Source organism: Chroicocephalus ridibundus, chromosome 11 (assembly GCF_963924245.1).
Source record: "Chroicocephalus ridibundus chromosome 11, bChrRid1.1, whole genome shotgun sequence".
Taxonomy (NCBI): Eukaryota; Metazoa; Chordata; class Aves; order Charadriiformes; family Laridae; genus Chroicocephalus; species Chroicocephalus ridibundus.
Window position 1 is genome coordinate 1880217 of NC_086294.1, and position 17441 is coordinate 1897657.

Genomic DNA, 17441 nt, shown 5'->3' on the forward strand with positions numbered 1-17441 from the left:
ACACAGTACTACTCTATCCCAGGTGCAGAATCTGGCCTTTGGACTTCTTAAGTGTCATGCCGTTGATGATTGCACAATGCTCCAATCCATCTAGATCCCTCTGCAAGGCCTCTTTTTCCTTCAGAGAGGGAGCAGCACCTTTCTCTTTGGTATCATCAGCAAAGTTGCTAATGGTACCTTCAACTCCTGCACCCAGATCACTGAAAATAGTATTGAACAGAACTAGGCCTAGAATTGAACCCTGAGGAACGCCGCTGGTGACATGTCACCTGCCAGACGTTGCTCCCCTATGCACTGCAACCCTTAGAGCCCTGCCCTTCAGCTGGTTCTTCACCCTGCTGATAGTGAACCCACTCATCTCACAGTTGAACAATGTATCCAGAAGAATTCTCCGAGAGATGATATCTACAGTCACACAAGAATCCAGAAAAACTACATCCACAGCCTTGCTTCACGCACGGGACAGGTGACCTTATAATAGGAGAGTGTGGACCTGTTGGAGTGAGTCCAGAGGAGGGCCATGAGGATGACCAGAGCACTGGAGCACCTTTCCTATGAAGACAGACTGAGAGAGTTGGGGTTGTTCAGCCTGGAGAGGAGAAGGCTTCAGGGAGACCTTATAGAAGCCTTCCAGTATGTAAAGGAGGCCTCCAGCAAAGATGGGAAGGGACTCTTTATTAAGGAGTGTAGCAATAGGAAAAAGGGGAATGGTTTTAAACTGAAAGAGGGGAGATATAGATTAGATATTAGGAAGACATTCTTTACTGTGAGGGCGATGAGACACTGGAACGGGTTTCCCGGGGAAGTTGTGGATACCCCTTCCCTGTAAGTTTTCAAGACCAGGCTGGATGGGGCTTTGAGCAACCTGGTCTAGTGGGAGGTGTCCCTGCCCACGGCAGGAGTGGTGGATCTAGATGATCTTTAAGGTGCCTTCGAAATCAAACCATTCTATGATTTTATGACATCAAAGCAATTAAACAGGACTTTCCCTTGGTGAACCCATGTTGACTGCGCCTGATGATTGCATTGTTCTTTCAATGCCTTTCAGTAGTACTCAGTATCATCTTCATAATTTTCCCAGGGTCTGAGGTTAGACTAACATGTCAGTAGTTTCCTGGGTCTTCCCTCTTGCCCTTCTTGTAAATTGGAAGAACATTGTCTAGCTTCCAGTCAGCAGGGACCCCTCCCCAGTCTCCCAAGGCCTTTGGCAGCTGATCAAGTGGTGTCTTGCTGTAACATGAACTAGCTCCTTCAGTAATCTGGGACGAATCCCATAAGGCGTCATGGACTTGTGAACATTCCGCTGATGCATCCGATCCCTGACAATTTCTGGGTCCACCAATGGAAAGTCACTGTTCCTGCATTTGTGGTCCTCTGACTCAGTGGACTGGGCAGCCCAAAGTTCATTTGCAGTATTAAAGATTGAGGCAAGAGAAGCATTGAATGCCTCCTCTTCTTCTTCATCCCTGCCGGTCAGGTTACTGTCTTCAACAAGTATCAGTCTCATGTTTTCTTTAGACCTCCTCTTGATATTGACATACTTTAAAAAGCCTGGCTTGTTGTCTGACACAACGCTGGCCAGTTTCCACTCTAATTGCGCTTTGTGCATTCGTGTCTTCTCCCTGCATAAACAAACCGCAGCTCTGCAGTCTTCCTGCAAAGCCTGACCTTGCTTCCCGAGATCACACAATTTCTTTTTCCTCTTGAGCTCCAGCAGGAGTTCCTTCTTTGGCCAAGCTGCTCTTCTGCCCTGTTTGCTTGACTGTTGACACAGTGGAATTGCTTGCTTGTAGACTGTAACTGTTCAGAGTTGTGAAAACATGCTCATTGCCTTTGGGTGCATTGTAAGGAAACTGCACAAGTTGCTTCAAAGGACTTTGTCTGAAGGTAGAATCGAGATGGACTTGGAAAAGGGCCATTGAGTTTGGTGTCATCTTTGTTGTTCCTGAGTTCAGAGGCTTCTTGATGGGAGGGGAAATCTGTCCCACCAGGATTTCCTGGGTTTGTGTTAGAGTATTTGCATTCTCCTTTTTGCCCTTTCTCCTTCTACTTTGTGAACTGTGTTTGAGCATTGTCTTACCTCTTCCTCTTAAGAAGGACTGTCACTCCATGTATAATATGAGATTGCTTGAATGAAAGCAGTGTGGCACAGAATATTTGGAAACACTGACACTGTGTTGTGCTTGAGTTATAAACTGTACCATTGTAAACAGGGATACTCTTGTGTGTAAAAATGAAATAAAGAGAACTCTGGAATGCCTTGCATGGAGACAGTAGTCTTTGTAGAGATGTTTATTTTTGTTGGAAAGGTCTGTCAAAGTTTTTCAAAAGGCTGCAATTTTTTTTTTCTCATTTTGTCCCTTGCCTGATGTACGTCTGAGTGGGTGCAATTCTTCCATTTGGAGATGAAGCCTAAACCGCATTCAGTGATATTGTGGGGAGCAGGGCTTTGCTGGCAGTCCTGCATGGGTCTTTGGGGCACTGAGCTTCTGGTTGCCACAGGGCCTATTTAGATCCAGGTCATTGGAAAGCGGAAATCCCAATTGGTCAATGGAAATCCCATTCTTCCTAGAGCGTCACCTGTGGATGGCAGCTGTGACGTGTTTGAGCCAAAAACATTTGTGACATTAAAGGTGTACGAGTTTCAGAAGATGGATGGCCGAAAAACAGCATACATGTTCCTTTCGGGAAGTATTTGTGGGCACAGGAGGAGGTGGGTATTTGATGAGCGATATCTGCTACCAAGGAAATGCTTTGATCTCAGGAAATGTAGAAGACTTCACCCATCCCTTCCACAGGGACCGGATAAAAAGGTAACACCGGAGGCTGGTGTAGTGAAGACCATTATTTGTCAAGATGTGAATGCTGCACTATCCAGTTAGCCCGAGTAGCATCATGGAATCATTTAGGTTGGAGAAGATCCTTGAGACCATCGAGTCCAACTGTTAAGCTTACATTACCAAGTCCACCACTAAACCCTGTCCCTAAGCACCACGTCCACGGACGCTGGGCGCTTCCGTGGGCGGCCGGTGTAAAGGATTGACAATCCTTTTTGGGTGCAGAAATGCTTCCAAGCAAGGGCAACAGGGATCGGGGAAAGAGACGGGGCAGCTGCCGGCGCTGCCCGTGCGCTCGGAGTCAAGCGTCGGCCCCGCAGGACTCCCGGCGCTCCTGCGCTGCGCTTCCCTCGCCGGCGCCTTGTGCGCGCGTCCTGCCGCGGAGCCCCGAGGCGGGCGAGCGGCCGGAGCCGCGCGTGTGCGCGCGGGCCCGTGTGCCGGTGCGAGGCGGCAGCGCGGGCAGCGGGCGGCGGCGGGCGCAGTCCCGCCGCGGGCCGCAGGGTGGTGCTCCCGGCCAAGGCGGCGCCGAGCGGCTGCGGGCGGGGAGGCGGCCCAGCCCAACCCGCCGCTACACAGCCCAGCCCAGCCGAGCCGAGCCGAGCCGGGCAACGGCGGCGAGCGGCGGCCAGCGGTGCCCCGTGCCAGCGGCTGCCGGGCCAGGGCGGCCGCGCTCCGTGCCGCCATCCGGAGTCGGCGAGAGGGAGGCCGCCCGACCGCCGCCCCGCCGCGCTGCTGCCGGGCGCCGCTCTCCGCGGAGGAGTGCGCGGGCGATCCGCGAGACGGAGGCTGTCCGCCGGCCCGAGATGGCGATCGCAAGGCAAGTGCTTTGTCTCTGTGCTTTCCTCTCCCTGCCGCTCGCTCGCTCCGAGCCCATCCGCTACTCCGTAGCCGAGGAGGCGGCGAGCGGCTCCGTGGTAGCCAACGTGGCGGAGGACGCGGGGCTGTCCCCGGCGCAGCTGGCGGCTCGCGGCGCCCGCCTGGCCTCGGAGGACGGCCGGCAGCACTTTCGCTTAGACCCCGCCACCGGCAGGCTCGTCGTGGCCGAGAGGCTGGACCGGGAGGAGCTGTGCGGCCAGTCCGCTACGTGCACGCTCCCCTTCGAGCTCCTGCTGGCAAACCCGCTGCAGTTCTTTCGGGTGGAGGTGGCCGTGGAGGACATCAATGACCATGCCCCCATTTTCCCGGAGGAACGAGTTACTATTAAGATCCTGGAAAGGAGCGACCTGGGCTCGCGTTTCCCTCTGGAGGGTGCTCGGGACCTGGATGTTGGCAGCAACAGCATCCAGGCTTACAGCATTTCTCCCGAGAACGAGTACTTCAGTGTCTCCTTTGCAAGTCAGAGTGAGGAGGACAAATACGTTGAACTGGTCTTGGAGAAGGCTCTAGACAGAGAGGAGGAAGGAGAGGTGGTTTTCAGTCTCATTGCCATGGATGGGGGCTCTCCTCCCAGGAGTGGGACCACACAAATCCGCATTGTTATTCTAGATGTAAATGACAACTCTCCTGTCTTCACACAGAAGCTGTATGTTGGGCAGGTTTTGGAAAATGCCCCTGTGGGCTCTGTTGTTCTCAGAGTGGTGGCAACTGATCAGGATGTGGGAGTTAATGGGGACATCACCTATCAGTTCAGGCAAGCAGTGGGACAAAGCAACTCAGCATTCATGATCGACCCTACTAGTGGTGAAATTAAACTCACGAAGCCTCTGGACTTTGAGGTGGCAGAGAATCATGAGCTCAGTGTGCGGGCCGTGGATGGCGGTGGCCTGTCAGCTATCTGCAAGGTTTTGGTGGAGGTGGTGGACGTGAACGACAACGCACCTGAGCTGGTGGTCAACTCCTTCAACAGCCCCCTCCCCGAGAACGCATTGCCTGGAACAGTGGTTGCCCTCTTTACTGTCAGGGACCGGGATTCTGGTGCAAATGGGAAGATCTCCTGTGCCCTTGAGGATCAGCTATTGTTCTCCCTGCGTCTGGCCTATAAGAATTACTATGAACTGGTGACTGTGAGTATGCTGGACAGGGAGGAGATGGCACGGCACATCCTCATTGTCACAGCAGCAGATGCAGGGTCACCTCCTCTCACAACCACCCAGACCTTCACGGTGGACATCTCCGATGTCAACGACAATGCACCTGCCTTCAACCAGACATCATACACGATGTATGTGCGCGAGAACAATGTCCCCATGGTGCTTGTTGGAGCTGTCAGTGCTGCAGATGCTGATGTGGGGCCCAATGCCAAGGTGTCATATTTCCTGGCACCGTCCCATCCCACAGAGCAGCCTCCCTGCTCCTGCATCTCCGTGAACTCTGAGAATGGGCACGTGTTTGTGCTGCGGCCTTTGGACTATGAGCAGGTGAAGCAGATTGATGTCTTGGTGAGTGCCTGTGATGCGGGATCTCCTCCTCTCAGTGCCAACGTCACCGTCCACCTTGTTGTGGTGGATGAGAATGACAATGTGCCACTGGTGCTGTACCCATCACAGGACAGCGGTCCACCATCCAGCGAGCTGGTGCCTGTATCAGCTGAGGAGGGGTACCTCATCACCAAAGTGGTGGCTGTGGATGCAGACTCGGGACAGAACTCGTGGCTCTCATACCACCTGCTGAAGGCCACCGAGCCCGGGCTGTTTGTGGTGGGTGCCCAAAGCGGAGAGGTGCGGCTGAAGAGGCCAGTGACAGAGAGGGACGTTGTGAAGCAGAAGCTCGTTGTTGTGGTGCGAGACAATGGGCAGCCACCGCTGTCAGCCACTGCGGCACTGAACGCACTCCTGCTCAATGACTTCTCAGACGTGCACCTACCTCACAGCAGCCTGGCCACGGAGGATGAGAGTGGCTCCTTGACAACCTATTTAATCATTTCCTTGACCATTGTCTCACTCCTCTTCCTCGCATCCATGACAGCCTTCATCGCTCGCAAGGTGTGCAAGAGAAAGGAGCTGAAGGCAGGGCACGTGCTTTATGGTGCTGGCAACTTGCAGAGCAGCCTGGCTGATGCAGCCACAGCAGGGACCTTGCCCCATGGCTATTGCTATGAGATCAGCCTCACAACGGGCTCTGGCAACAGCGAGTTCAAGTTCCTGAAGCCCATCCTCCCCAGCCTGCCACCACAGCAGTGCACCACGGTTGGGGACACCCATGATGAACAGGTTTTCCCCCGTGGCCCCATTACTGCAGCAGACATGGCACCAGAGAACCCCGGGACCCTCTCAGCAGAACAGTTCAGTAGTCTTTCCTTTAACTAGCTTGGAGTCAGCACATACAGAGGCTTCATTCGTGTCTCACGATAGGAAGGGATCCTTGTTACATCTGCATTTGCAATTGTTGTCAGTGATTTCCTATCAAATTCTAAGTGAGAAGAAATGTTTATCTCTACCTGCAGGAAAAAACCAAACAATAGTAACTGAATTTTCCTTCAGTCCAATAAGAATATGGTTTTGCTCTCTTACAGCCGCTTCTGAAATTTTTCAAGAGTGGTGTTTGTTCCAGTGCTCCCAGCTAAGTTCTTCTCTCACTTGCTGGCAGTCCAGCCCGTGGACCTCTTATTCTGTGCTCTAACACAATGTCAAATCAGGCTGACAAATCACATCCCTGCTGAAATGCACATAGTCCTCTTCCCAGCAATGAAGGTGCGAGTACTGTGTTACAATGTGATGCAAGCATCAAGCTCTTTCTTCTCTGGGTGCTGGGTGTCTCTGTCTGAGTTGTATGGGCTCTGTGTGTTTGTCTTCTGGTCAGCTATGTCTGTCTGGACAGCCTTTGTGTGTCTGCCTGTGCTGCAATAGTGCTGCCCAGTGAATGCAGCAGTTGCTCTCAACTACTGTGGTGACCTCAATTCCAGCTCATCAGGTAAGAAGGGTATTTTGTCCTTTTGAGTACAGCAGTCTCACTTCTCTAAGGGAGAGCAGCAAAACGGACAACAAGATCTTCCTTTGGACGATGAGATGGGGGAGGGTGGTCTGTCTTCTTGGGGTTTCCTTGGAAATATAACAGCTGAAGTAAAGTTTGCATAGACTGTAACTGTTCAGAGTTGTTAAAACACGTTCATTGCGTTTGAATGCATTGTAAGGAAACTCCACATGTCACTTCAAGGGCTTTTTCTAAAGTTAGTATCAAGATGAACTTGGAAAAGGACTATTGAGTCTGGTTTCGTTATTGTTACCAAATTCAGAGGTTTCTTGATGGGAGGGGAAAGTGGTCTCAACAGGATATTCTCTGTTTTTGTTAGAGCATTTGCATTCTGCTTTTTGCCCTTTTTCCTTCTACTCTGTGAACTGTGTTTGAGCATTGTCTTACCTATTCCTATTAAGAAGGACTGTTAACCCATGTATAATATCAGATTGTTTGAATGAAACCAGAGTGTGGCACAGAATATTTGGAAACCCTGACACTGTGTGTTGCTACAGTTATGAACTCTACTGTTATAAACAGGGTTATCCTTGTGTGTAAAAATGAAATAAAGAGAACACCTGAATGGCATGTTTGAAAATGGTCTTTGTAGACATGTTTTTTGTGGGAAATCTCTGTGAAAGTTTTTCAAAAGGCCGGGATTTTTTTTTTCTTATTTTGTCCCTTGGCTGAGGTTAGGATGAGCGGGTAGATTTCTTCAGCTTGGAGATGCAGCTAATGGAGTATTCAGGAAAATTGCGGGGAGGAGGGAATTACTGGCAGGCCTACATGAGTCTTCTGAGCACTGAGCTTCTGGTTTCAACAAGGCCCAGTTAGATCCAGAAACTGGCCCCTACCCTAACAGGAAACTGGCCCCTGCCCTAACAGAGGCAGTGGGTATGCAAAGGCCTCTGCAAAGCAGTGAGGTGGGTGGAGTGACTTTTCCAATTCTCTCAACAGCTCCAGCTGCAGATGGCAACTGTGAGGTGTTGGAGCACTAAGTGTTTTGATTCTAAATGTTTTGGAGGATGGATGGCAAAAGGAGAGCATACGTATTCCTTTAGGGAAGTGTTTGGGAAAGCCCTCGGAAGTGGGCAATTGCTGGGATAATACCACTACCTGGGAGAGGATTCACCCTCAGGAAATGCAGAGGACTACACCTGTCCCTTCCTTAAAGGCCCCAATAAAAAGGTAAGTCCTGAGGGCATGCTGATGTAGTGATACTGACTAGAAGACCATTGTACATTGAGGATTGAGTGATCCACCATCCAGTTAATCTGGGAAGGCATAGGCCTGTCCTGTGCTGTCTTATTCTTTGTTGTGCTGCATAAATCCCTGGGTGGCAGGATGAACTCAGCCAGCTCACTGGGGAGCTGGTAGGGAGGGGGAGGGTGGTGTTGTCATGCTGGAGTTGCTGCTTGGAGCGCCCTGGGCTTTGGGTTCTGGTCGGTAAGTGGTGGTACATTAATGGCACTTTGTGTATTCCTCTATCAGTATTATTGTTGTTTTCCCCTTTCCTTTGCTGTTCTGTTAAACTGCCTTCATCTCAGCCCACGAGTTTTGCCTTTTTCTTCTGGTTCTGCCTCCATCCCACTGCTGGGGGAGAGTGAGCAAAAGACCATGTGGTTCTTTATTGCCAGCTGGGGCTAAACCACAACAGTCCTTTTTTGCACCCAACATGGGACGCAAAGGGTTGAGATAACAACAGATCTGACTAGAATATGTTAAAATGAATTTGTTATACACATTTATTTTATTAGTTAAATAGTCACTGGTCACAATGTTGCTTTGTTTGTTTGCATGGCTGTATTATGAAAATTCATATATGCTCATGAAAATTCTTATATGCTCTATGTACACCCTGTGATCCTGTTCACCTCCTCTGGGAGAGAGATCAGATTATCGTTTTGCCGTCCTGTGTAATATCAGCTTATGATATGATAACATCACTCTTCAGGCTGTTATATTGGTGTGTTTATGCAGCATTGCTGTCCTGTTTGTACCTCAGGCACCATCTCTTGGAATTTATTAATAATCGCACCCAATTTATGGGGAAAAAGGGGATTTAGGGGGGGCTAGTTTCCCCAGCTTTTTCACCTCCATTTTCTCCTTTGGGATGAGTACATCGGCTTTTGAGAATTTTGAATATCCTTGGCATGTTCAAACCAGCATGGTTCTGTTGCTACGTATCCTGAAAGTGTTTCAGGTCTTGTTTAGGGTTAAACAACTATTTAAGAATACTACCCAGAGATGTGCCCGAGGCTGGATAGTCATGGGTAGCATGGCATGTGGGAGAATATGAGTGGGTATCTGGAGAACTTCTCACCTCCAATGGTTTGGAACTTCACCTCCAGACAACTACAGGACCCTGATAAAGTGATAAAATATTTGAAAGGAAAACGCTGTGGCTATTCCAGAGAGGCACAACTTACTGCACTGTCCTGGGCCCTGGCCAGTATCTACCAATCACGGCTCAATACTATGCAGCACCCTCAGAGGAAAGAAAGGGAAACCAGACCATCAGACAGGACAGCTACTGCAATCCCTGAGACAGGCACTGATACAGGTACTATGGCTGCTCAAACCCTGGTAACAGGCACTGCAGCTGAATCAGAAAACCAACCCATGAGAGTATCAGGTGCCCCTATTCAGAAGAATAAATACACAAAGAAATTGGTTCACTTAGTAAGGGATGATGATAAACCAGGGCCATCACAAGAACCAGACATAATCACCCAATCCCTATCCCTGAGTGAACTTCGAGTTATACAAAAGATTTCAGCTGCCATCCAGATGAGCACATTGTCATGTGGCTGCTCCAAAGCTGAGATAACGAGGCCAGGAGCTTGGAGTTAGAGAGTAGGGAAGCCAAGCAACTGGCATCCCTGTCTAGGGAAGGGGGCATTGACAAGGCAATTGGGAAAAAGACACAAGCCCTTAGCCTCTGGAGGCCACTCGTGTCAGGCATGAAGAAAAGGTATTCCTTCAGTGAAGATGTTGCATGTCCTCCAAGCAAGTGGACCACCATAGAGAGAGGTATCCAGTACCCCTGAGGGAATTAGCCATGCAGGAGATAGTTTATTATCACCCGGACAATGCATACTTACCCACAGATCCTGATGAAGTCCAATGCACACAGCCCATGTTGTGGAAGTTTGTACAGAGCGCACCATCATCGAATGCCAGTTCATTGGCACTGATGGAATGGAAAGGCGAAGAAGTACCAATGACGGATGAAGTGGCTGGCCAACTCCAGCAATACAAAGAAAGTTTCTCTTCCTCCCTCATCTCAGCTGTGGAGAAACTGTCCTGGAAGTTACAGCAACTCAAAGAATATGTCCTGCTCCCCACCTGTACAGGCCAGTATCTCAGTTCTTAGCAGGAGGCGTCTCTCTGCTCAAGAGACAAGATGTAGAGGGTACTCACCACAAGGCACTGTGTGGTTTTACCTGTGTGACCATGGAAAGGACATGAGGAAGTGGGATGAACAACCTACCCTGACCCTAGAGGTACAAGTACATGAGTCACAAGGAAGAACAATCCAGGAAAAGTGCTTCTCCAGTTTCCAGTGGACAGTTCCCCACACAGAGTAGAAGGCTTGATCTTATTTCTGATCCCCTTGAAGGGACTTATAAGTCATTTTTGCAAGATGTGAGTAAGAGATATTATGGCCATGATTAGAGAGGCCCTGCCTACAGCCAGGTAGAGGAAAGGGACAACCTCATTTATTGGACTGTGTGAATTCAATGGCCTGGCACATCAGACCCACAGGAGTATAAGGCTCTAGTGGACGTTGGTGCACAGTGTACCTAATACCATCAAGCTATAAAGGGGCAGAACCCATCTGTATTTCTGAAGTGACAGCGGGATCCCAACAGTTGACTGTATTGGAAGCTGAAGTGAGCCTAACTGGGAATGAGTAGCAAAAGCACCCCATTGTGACTGGCCCAGAGGCCCTGTGCATCCTTGGCACAGACTACATCAGGAAAGGGTATTTCCAGGACCCAAAAGGGTACCAGTGGGCTTTTGGCATAGCTGCCTTGGAGGCAGAGGAAATTAAGCAGCTGTCTACCTTTCCTGGTCTCTCAGAGGACTGTTCTGTTGTGGGCTTGCTGAGGGTCGAAGAACAACAAGCGACAACTGCACAACATTGCATTGACGACAGTATCACACCAATCGAGACCTTTTGATTCCCATCCATAAGCTGATTCATCAACTGGAGACCCAAGGAGTGATCAGCAAGACTCGCTCACCCTTAAATAGTCCCATGTGGCCAGTGAGAAAATCTAATGGAGAATGGAGACTAACAGTGGACTATCATGGCCTGAATGAAGTTGCGCCACCACTGAGCGCCACCATGCTAGAATGTTAGAATTTCAATATGAACTGGAGTCAAAGGCAGCCAAGTCATATGCCTCCATTGATACTGCTAATGCATTTTTCTCAATCCCTTTGGCAGCAGAGTGCAGGCCACAGTTTGCTTTCACTTGGAGGGGTGTCCAGTACGCCTGAAACTGACTGCCCCAGGGGTGGAAACACAACCCCACCATTTGCCATGGATTGATCCAGACTGCACTGGAACAGGGTGAAGTTCTGTAACACCAGCAATACATTGACAACATCATTATATGGGGCAACACAGCAGAAGAATTTTTTGAGAAAGGGAATAAAAGAGTTCAAATCCTTCTGAAAGCCAGTTTTGCCATAAAACAAAGTAAGGTCAAGGGGCCGGCACAGGAGATCCAGTTTGTAGGAACGGAAAGGCAAGATGGACACCATCAGATCCCAATGGATGTGATCAACAAAATAACAACTATATCTCCACTGACTAGCAAAAAGGAAACACAAACTTTCTTAGGCATTGTATGTTTTTGGAGGATGCATATCCCAAATTACAATCTGATTGTAAGGCCTCCATATCAAGTGACCTGGAAGAAAAATTATTTTAAATGGGGCCCTGAGCAATGGCAAGACTTTAAACAAACTAAATAGGTAGTAGTTCATGCAGTAGCCCTGGGGCCAGTCCAGGCAGGGCAAGATGTTAAAAATGTGCTCTACACTGCAGCCATCAAGAATGATCCTACCTGGAGACTCTGTCAGAAAGCACCGGAGGATACTCAAGGTCAGCCCCTAGAGTTTTGGGGTTGGGGATACAGAGGATCTGAGGCCCACTAAGCTCCAACTGAAGAGATACTGACAGCATATGAAGTGGTTCAAGCTGCTTCAGAAGTGGTTGATACCGAAGTACAGCTGCTCTTAGCACCTCGACTGCCAGTGCTGAGATGAATGTTCAAAGAAAGGGTCCCCTCTGCACATCAAGCAACTGATGCTACATGGAGTAAGTGGGTCACAATGATCACACAGTGAGCTAGGATGGGAAACCCCAGTCGCCCAGGAATTCTGGAAGTGATCATGGACTGGGCAGAAGGCAAAGATTTTGGAATATCACCAGAGGAGGAGGTGACGCATGTGGAAGAGGCCCTACCATATAATAAACTATCAGAAAATGAGGAGAAATATGGGCCCTGTTGTATTGTAGGAAAACATCAAAGGTGGAAGGCTGCTGTGTGGAGTCCTACATGACAAGTTGCAGAAGCCACTGAATGACAAGATAAATCAAGCCAGTTTGCAGGGGTAAAAGCCATCTGGCTGGCTTTAGACATTGCTGAACAAGAAAAATGGACAGTACTTTACCTCTATAGTGAGTAATGGATAGTGGCAAATGCTCTGGGGGGGTGGGCTTTACAGCAATGGAAGCAGAGCAACTGGCAGCACACTGACAAACCCGTTTGGGCTGCTGCACTGTGGCAAGATATTGCTGCCCAGATAGAGAATCTGGTCGTAAAAGTACCTCTTCTTTGATGGTCTGACCTATGAATAATTCAGTCTTATGTTGCCAGTCCAGATCCACCTGAGCCACTTTAATCTTAGCAGCCTGAGGTACTTGCTTGTTGTTTTGATGTTCCCCAGTGGCCCGACTCTTGGGTGAGTATCTATGTGAGGACGACGGCTGAAATATAATTATGGGGAGGCCTGGTGGATTGATTATATCACACTCCCACAAACTGGCCTAGGTAAGTGCCATGTGCTTACAATGATGAGATGGCTGGAAACATACCCTGTGCCCCATGCCACCTCCCAGAACACTATCCTGGGCCTTGAAAAGCAAGTCTTATGGTGACATGGCACCCCAGAGAGAACTGAGTCAGACAACAGGACTCATTTCCAAAACAACCTCATAGACACCTGGGCCAAAGAGCATGGAATTGACTGGGTATATCACATCCCCTATCATGCACCAGCTTCTGGGAAGATTGAAAGATACAGTGGACTGCTAAAACCTACACTGAGAGCAATGGGTGGTGGGACCTTAAAACACTGGGATACACGTTTAGCAAAAGCTACCTGGTTATTTAACACCAAGGCATCTACCAATGGAGCTGGCCCTGCCCAGTCAAAACTTCCACGTACTGTAGAAGGGGATAAAGTCCCCATGGTGTACATGAAGCATATGTTCAGGAAGACACTCTGGGTTAGTCCCTCCTCAGGCAAAGGCAAACCCATCCACAGTGTTGCTTTTGCTCAAGGACCTGGGTGTACTTGGTGATGCAAAAGGATAAGGAGGTTTAATGTATACCTCATGGGGATTTGATTTTGGGTGAGAATAGCCAATAAAACAAATTGTATGATGTTAATTGCCAAATAACCCTGCCACTGTATGTCATCACTACGACAATTACTATGTGCTATATCAATGGAACTATTTTAAGAATCACCGTAACTAATGATGCATGGACTTTGATGAAACTGAATATAGAGCAGCGGTGATGGGACCAGAATGGGCTTCAGCAACTGGTGCCCAGCAACTTCCTCGAGATCAACATCTTCAACCCAGAGACGTTGGGCACAGGCTGCACCAGATACACCAGCCACAAGCTCCAAACTCAGCATGTAACTGTCCAGCACCACACACCTTCTCTCCTGCCCTAAGAGACCGTGATAACAGATGGAGCCCAAAGTAATAGATTAAATGAACTCAATGGATATTTCAGAGAGATTGCCCATAGACTAAGATGATATCTGCATGTACATATATATAAATATATATATAAATATATATATATATATAAAACAGGGAAAAGTGGTTAATTGGAAAGTGTTAAGATCTGGGCATGATATAGATGGTATAGGATAAGGGGTGAATAATGTCCTGTTTCTGGCAGGGATAGGGTTAATTTTCACAAGGAGCTTGGATGGGACAGAGGCAGTTTGGCCGACCCAAACTGGCCAAATGGGTATTCAATGACAAGTGAGTCATGCTCAGCATATAGCTGGGGGAGCTGGTGGCAGAAGGTGGGGGGGGGTTGGGCGGGAAGAGGGACGGGCAGTAGGAGGGGGAGAGGGGGCTTCTCAGAGTGGGCTGGTCTTCGGGTTCCAGTTGGTGAGCGGTGGTACATTAATCATGTTTTGTATATTCCTCTATCAGTATTATTGTTGGTTGTTTTTCTTATTCCTTTGCTGTTCTGTTAAACTGCCTTTATCTCAACCCACGTGTTTTGCCTTTTTCTTCCAATTCTCCACCTATCCCACTCCTGGGTGTGTGTGTGCGTGTGAGCAAAAGACCATGTGGTTCTTTGTTGCCAGCTGGGGCTAAACCACAACAGTGTGTCTGATGCAGTTCATAACAAGATGGTTTATTTTGTTTTTTACACTACGGGAGGGCAAGGCTGTTTCCTGTATTGGAGGGCCTGAACACATTGATGAGCTTTCCCAAAGGGCTCATCGGAGGTGCCCTTTAGGAAGTATAACTTCTTAAGCCAGGTGTTGCATTAAAAAGGTCTTAGTTTTGTCACAGAAACAGGGCCCTGCCAAGGGCCTTCACTGAAACAATTCTGTTTCAGAGCCAATGGCTCTGACTAAGACAGTTTAACATTTGCCCATTTCAGAGACCTGCCAAGGGCTTTTACTGAAATAGCATGACAAAGCTGAAAAGATAAATATTTCCTGCTTCGGAGCCCTGCTAAGGACTTCCACTGAGGCAGTTTCACAAAGTTGAAAAGATAAAATGATTTATTGAAGCAACAGATATAATAGTTTCTGAATTGCTGTTGATAAATGCACTAGCTGCAATAGCGCTAATATACTATAATAATGATAGCAAAATAAATTGATAAATGAATAAATGTTATCACAGGTGTTCTTCACCAAGAGGTGAAGGTGCAATGCTTACCAAGAAGGTGTCCCTGTTTTGGTAGAGGAAGAGGAACACAGCCCATTGACTGTCTCTTCTAGGTCTCAAGTTTCTTCTCCCTCGGAGAGATCTCTCTCTCTCCTGATACTCTCCTCAACATCCCTTACAGAATCATAGAATGGTTTAGGTTGGAAGGGACTTTGAAGATCCCTAGTTCCAACCCCCCTGCAATGGGCAGGGACACCTCCCATTAGACTATAATACACCATATCATATAACATATCAGACCATAATTTATATCCTAATCTTACCTGATCCCTTCCCTGGGGTGATGTTTTAGCATGATTTGGGTGGAGAGTTGGGTGCTATAGTCATATATGTTTAGTGTGTTCTTCTTTTAGCTCATTGCCATACTTAGGGGTGCCAACTTTAATATTTATTTAATGGATAATTAAGCAAAAAGTCTAACTCTGGGCACCGCGGGCTTCCAGATTCTGTGCTGAAGCTGTTTATCTGCCTATTCCTGCATTCACGAAATTTTGAGCCAAAACAGGACTGACCTGCTGCCACAAGACTCCCTTCTTCAACTGTTCTTTACACTGACCTCTCAGCTCTTCCCCACAAGGTTTGCATAGGAGATAAACAGTCATTAGCGTTGTTATCCTCTTACATATTAAATTCCCATATCAGGTAATAGACAGCCCTAGCAGAGGGGATGTGTTTCTGGACCTCTCGGTCACCAGCGCAAGTGAGCTAATCATAGATATCAAGATTGAAGGCAGACTAGGCTGCAGTGACCATGCACTGGTGGAGTTCTCAGTCCTGAGGGATATGGGACAGGTGAAGGGTAAAGTCAGGACCCTGAATTTTAAGAAAGCAAAATTCCAGCTGTTCAAGTCAAAGAGACACCCGGGGAAACTGTCTTCAGGGACAAGGGAGCAGGGAAAAGGAAGGTCAAAGAAAGCGTACCTCCCCTGATGAACACAACTAGCAAACTGGTAGCAACAGGCAAGGAGAAGGGTGAGGTACTCAAGAAATTTTAGCCTCCATCTTCACTAGCAATCTCTCATCCCACACCTCTCGAGTGGATGGGCCTCAAGGCAGGGACAGAGGGAGCAAAGCCACTCTGAATGTAATAAGAAGATCAGGTTCGAGACCACCTGAACATATGTAAGAGAACCTGAGCATATGTAAGTCCATGGGACCTGATGAGATGCTTCCCCGAGTCCTGAGGGAATTGGCTGATGTAGTTGCCAAGCCACTCTCCATGACACTTCAAAAGTCATGGCAGTCAGGTGAAATCCTTGGTGACTGGAAAAGGGGAAACATTGCACCCATTTTAAAAAAAGGTAGAAAGGATGACCCAGGGAACTACCAACCTGTCAGCCTCCCCTCTATGACTGGCAAGATGATGAAACAGATCCTCCTAGAAGCTATGCTAAGGCACATGGAGGACAGAGAGGTACTTCGAGACAGCTAGCATGGCTTCACCAAGGTCAAGTCTTACCTGACCAACCTAGTGGCTTCTAGGACAGATTGACTACATCAGTGAGCAACGGAAGAGCTATGGATGTCATCTATCTGGACTTCTGTAAGGCCTTTGACATGGTCCCTAGCAGAATCCTTCTCTAAATTGGAGACACATGGGTATGATGGATGGACTATTCAGTGAATAAGAATTGGCTGGATGGTTGCACCCAGAGGGTTGTGGTCAATGGCTCAATGTCCAGAAGGAGATCAGTCAAAAGAGGTGCTCTCAGGGGTCCATATGTGCACCAGTACTATTTAATATGTTCATCAATGACATAGTTGGATTGAGTGCTCCTTCAGCACATTTGCAGATGGCACCAAGCTGAGTGGTGCGGTTAACATGCCTAAGGGATGAGATGCCATTCAGAAGGACATGGAGAAGGTCAAGAAGTGGGCCCATGTGAACCTCATGAGGTTCAACAAGGCCAAATGCAAAGTCCTTCATCTGCGTTGGGGCAACCCTCAGTATCAATACAGACTGGGGGAAGAAGGGATCAGGAGCAGCCCTGTGGAGAAGGACTTGGGGGTACTGGTGGATGAAAAAATGGACATGAGCTGACAATGTGCGCTTGCAGCCAAGAAAGCCAGCTGTACCCTGGGATGCATCAAAAGAAACATGGCTGAGGGAGGGGATTCTGCCTCTCTGCTCCACTCTCCTGAGGCCCCTCCTGGAGTGCCACATCCAGTTCTAGAGTCCTCAGTACAAGAAAGACATGGACCTATTGGATCAGGTCCAGAGGAGGACCAGGAAGATAATCAGTGGGACGGAACACCTCTGCTATGAGAACAGGCTGAGAGTGTTGGGATTGTTCAGCCTGGAGAAGAGAAGGCTCCAGGAAGACCTTATTGTGGCCTTTCAGTACTTAAAGAGGGCTTACAAGGAAGATGGAGACAGACTTTTTAATAGGGCCTGTAGTGATAGGGTGGAGGGGTAATGGTTTTAAACTAGAAGAGGGTAGATTCTGATCAGATATAAGGAAGAAATTTTTTATGAC

The 17441-nt window shown here is 48.4% G+C and overlaps 1 protein-coding gene across 1 annotated transcript; it reads left to right on the forward strand.

Annotated features, from left to right (window-relative positions):
• Positions 1-3316: 3316 nt before the first annotated feature.
• Positions 3317-13782, forward strand: LOC134521942 (protocadherin beta-15-like). The gene has a single exon (XM_063349083.1). The coding sequence runs from the start codon at positions 3641-3643 to the stop codon at positions 6080-6082; it is 2442 nt and encodes an 813-aa protein (XP_063205153.1). The 5' UTR covers positions 3317-3640; the 3' UTR covers positions 6083-13782.
• The last annotated feature ends 3659 nt before the right edge of the window (positions 13783-17441 follow it).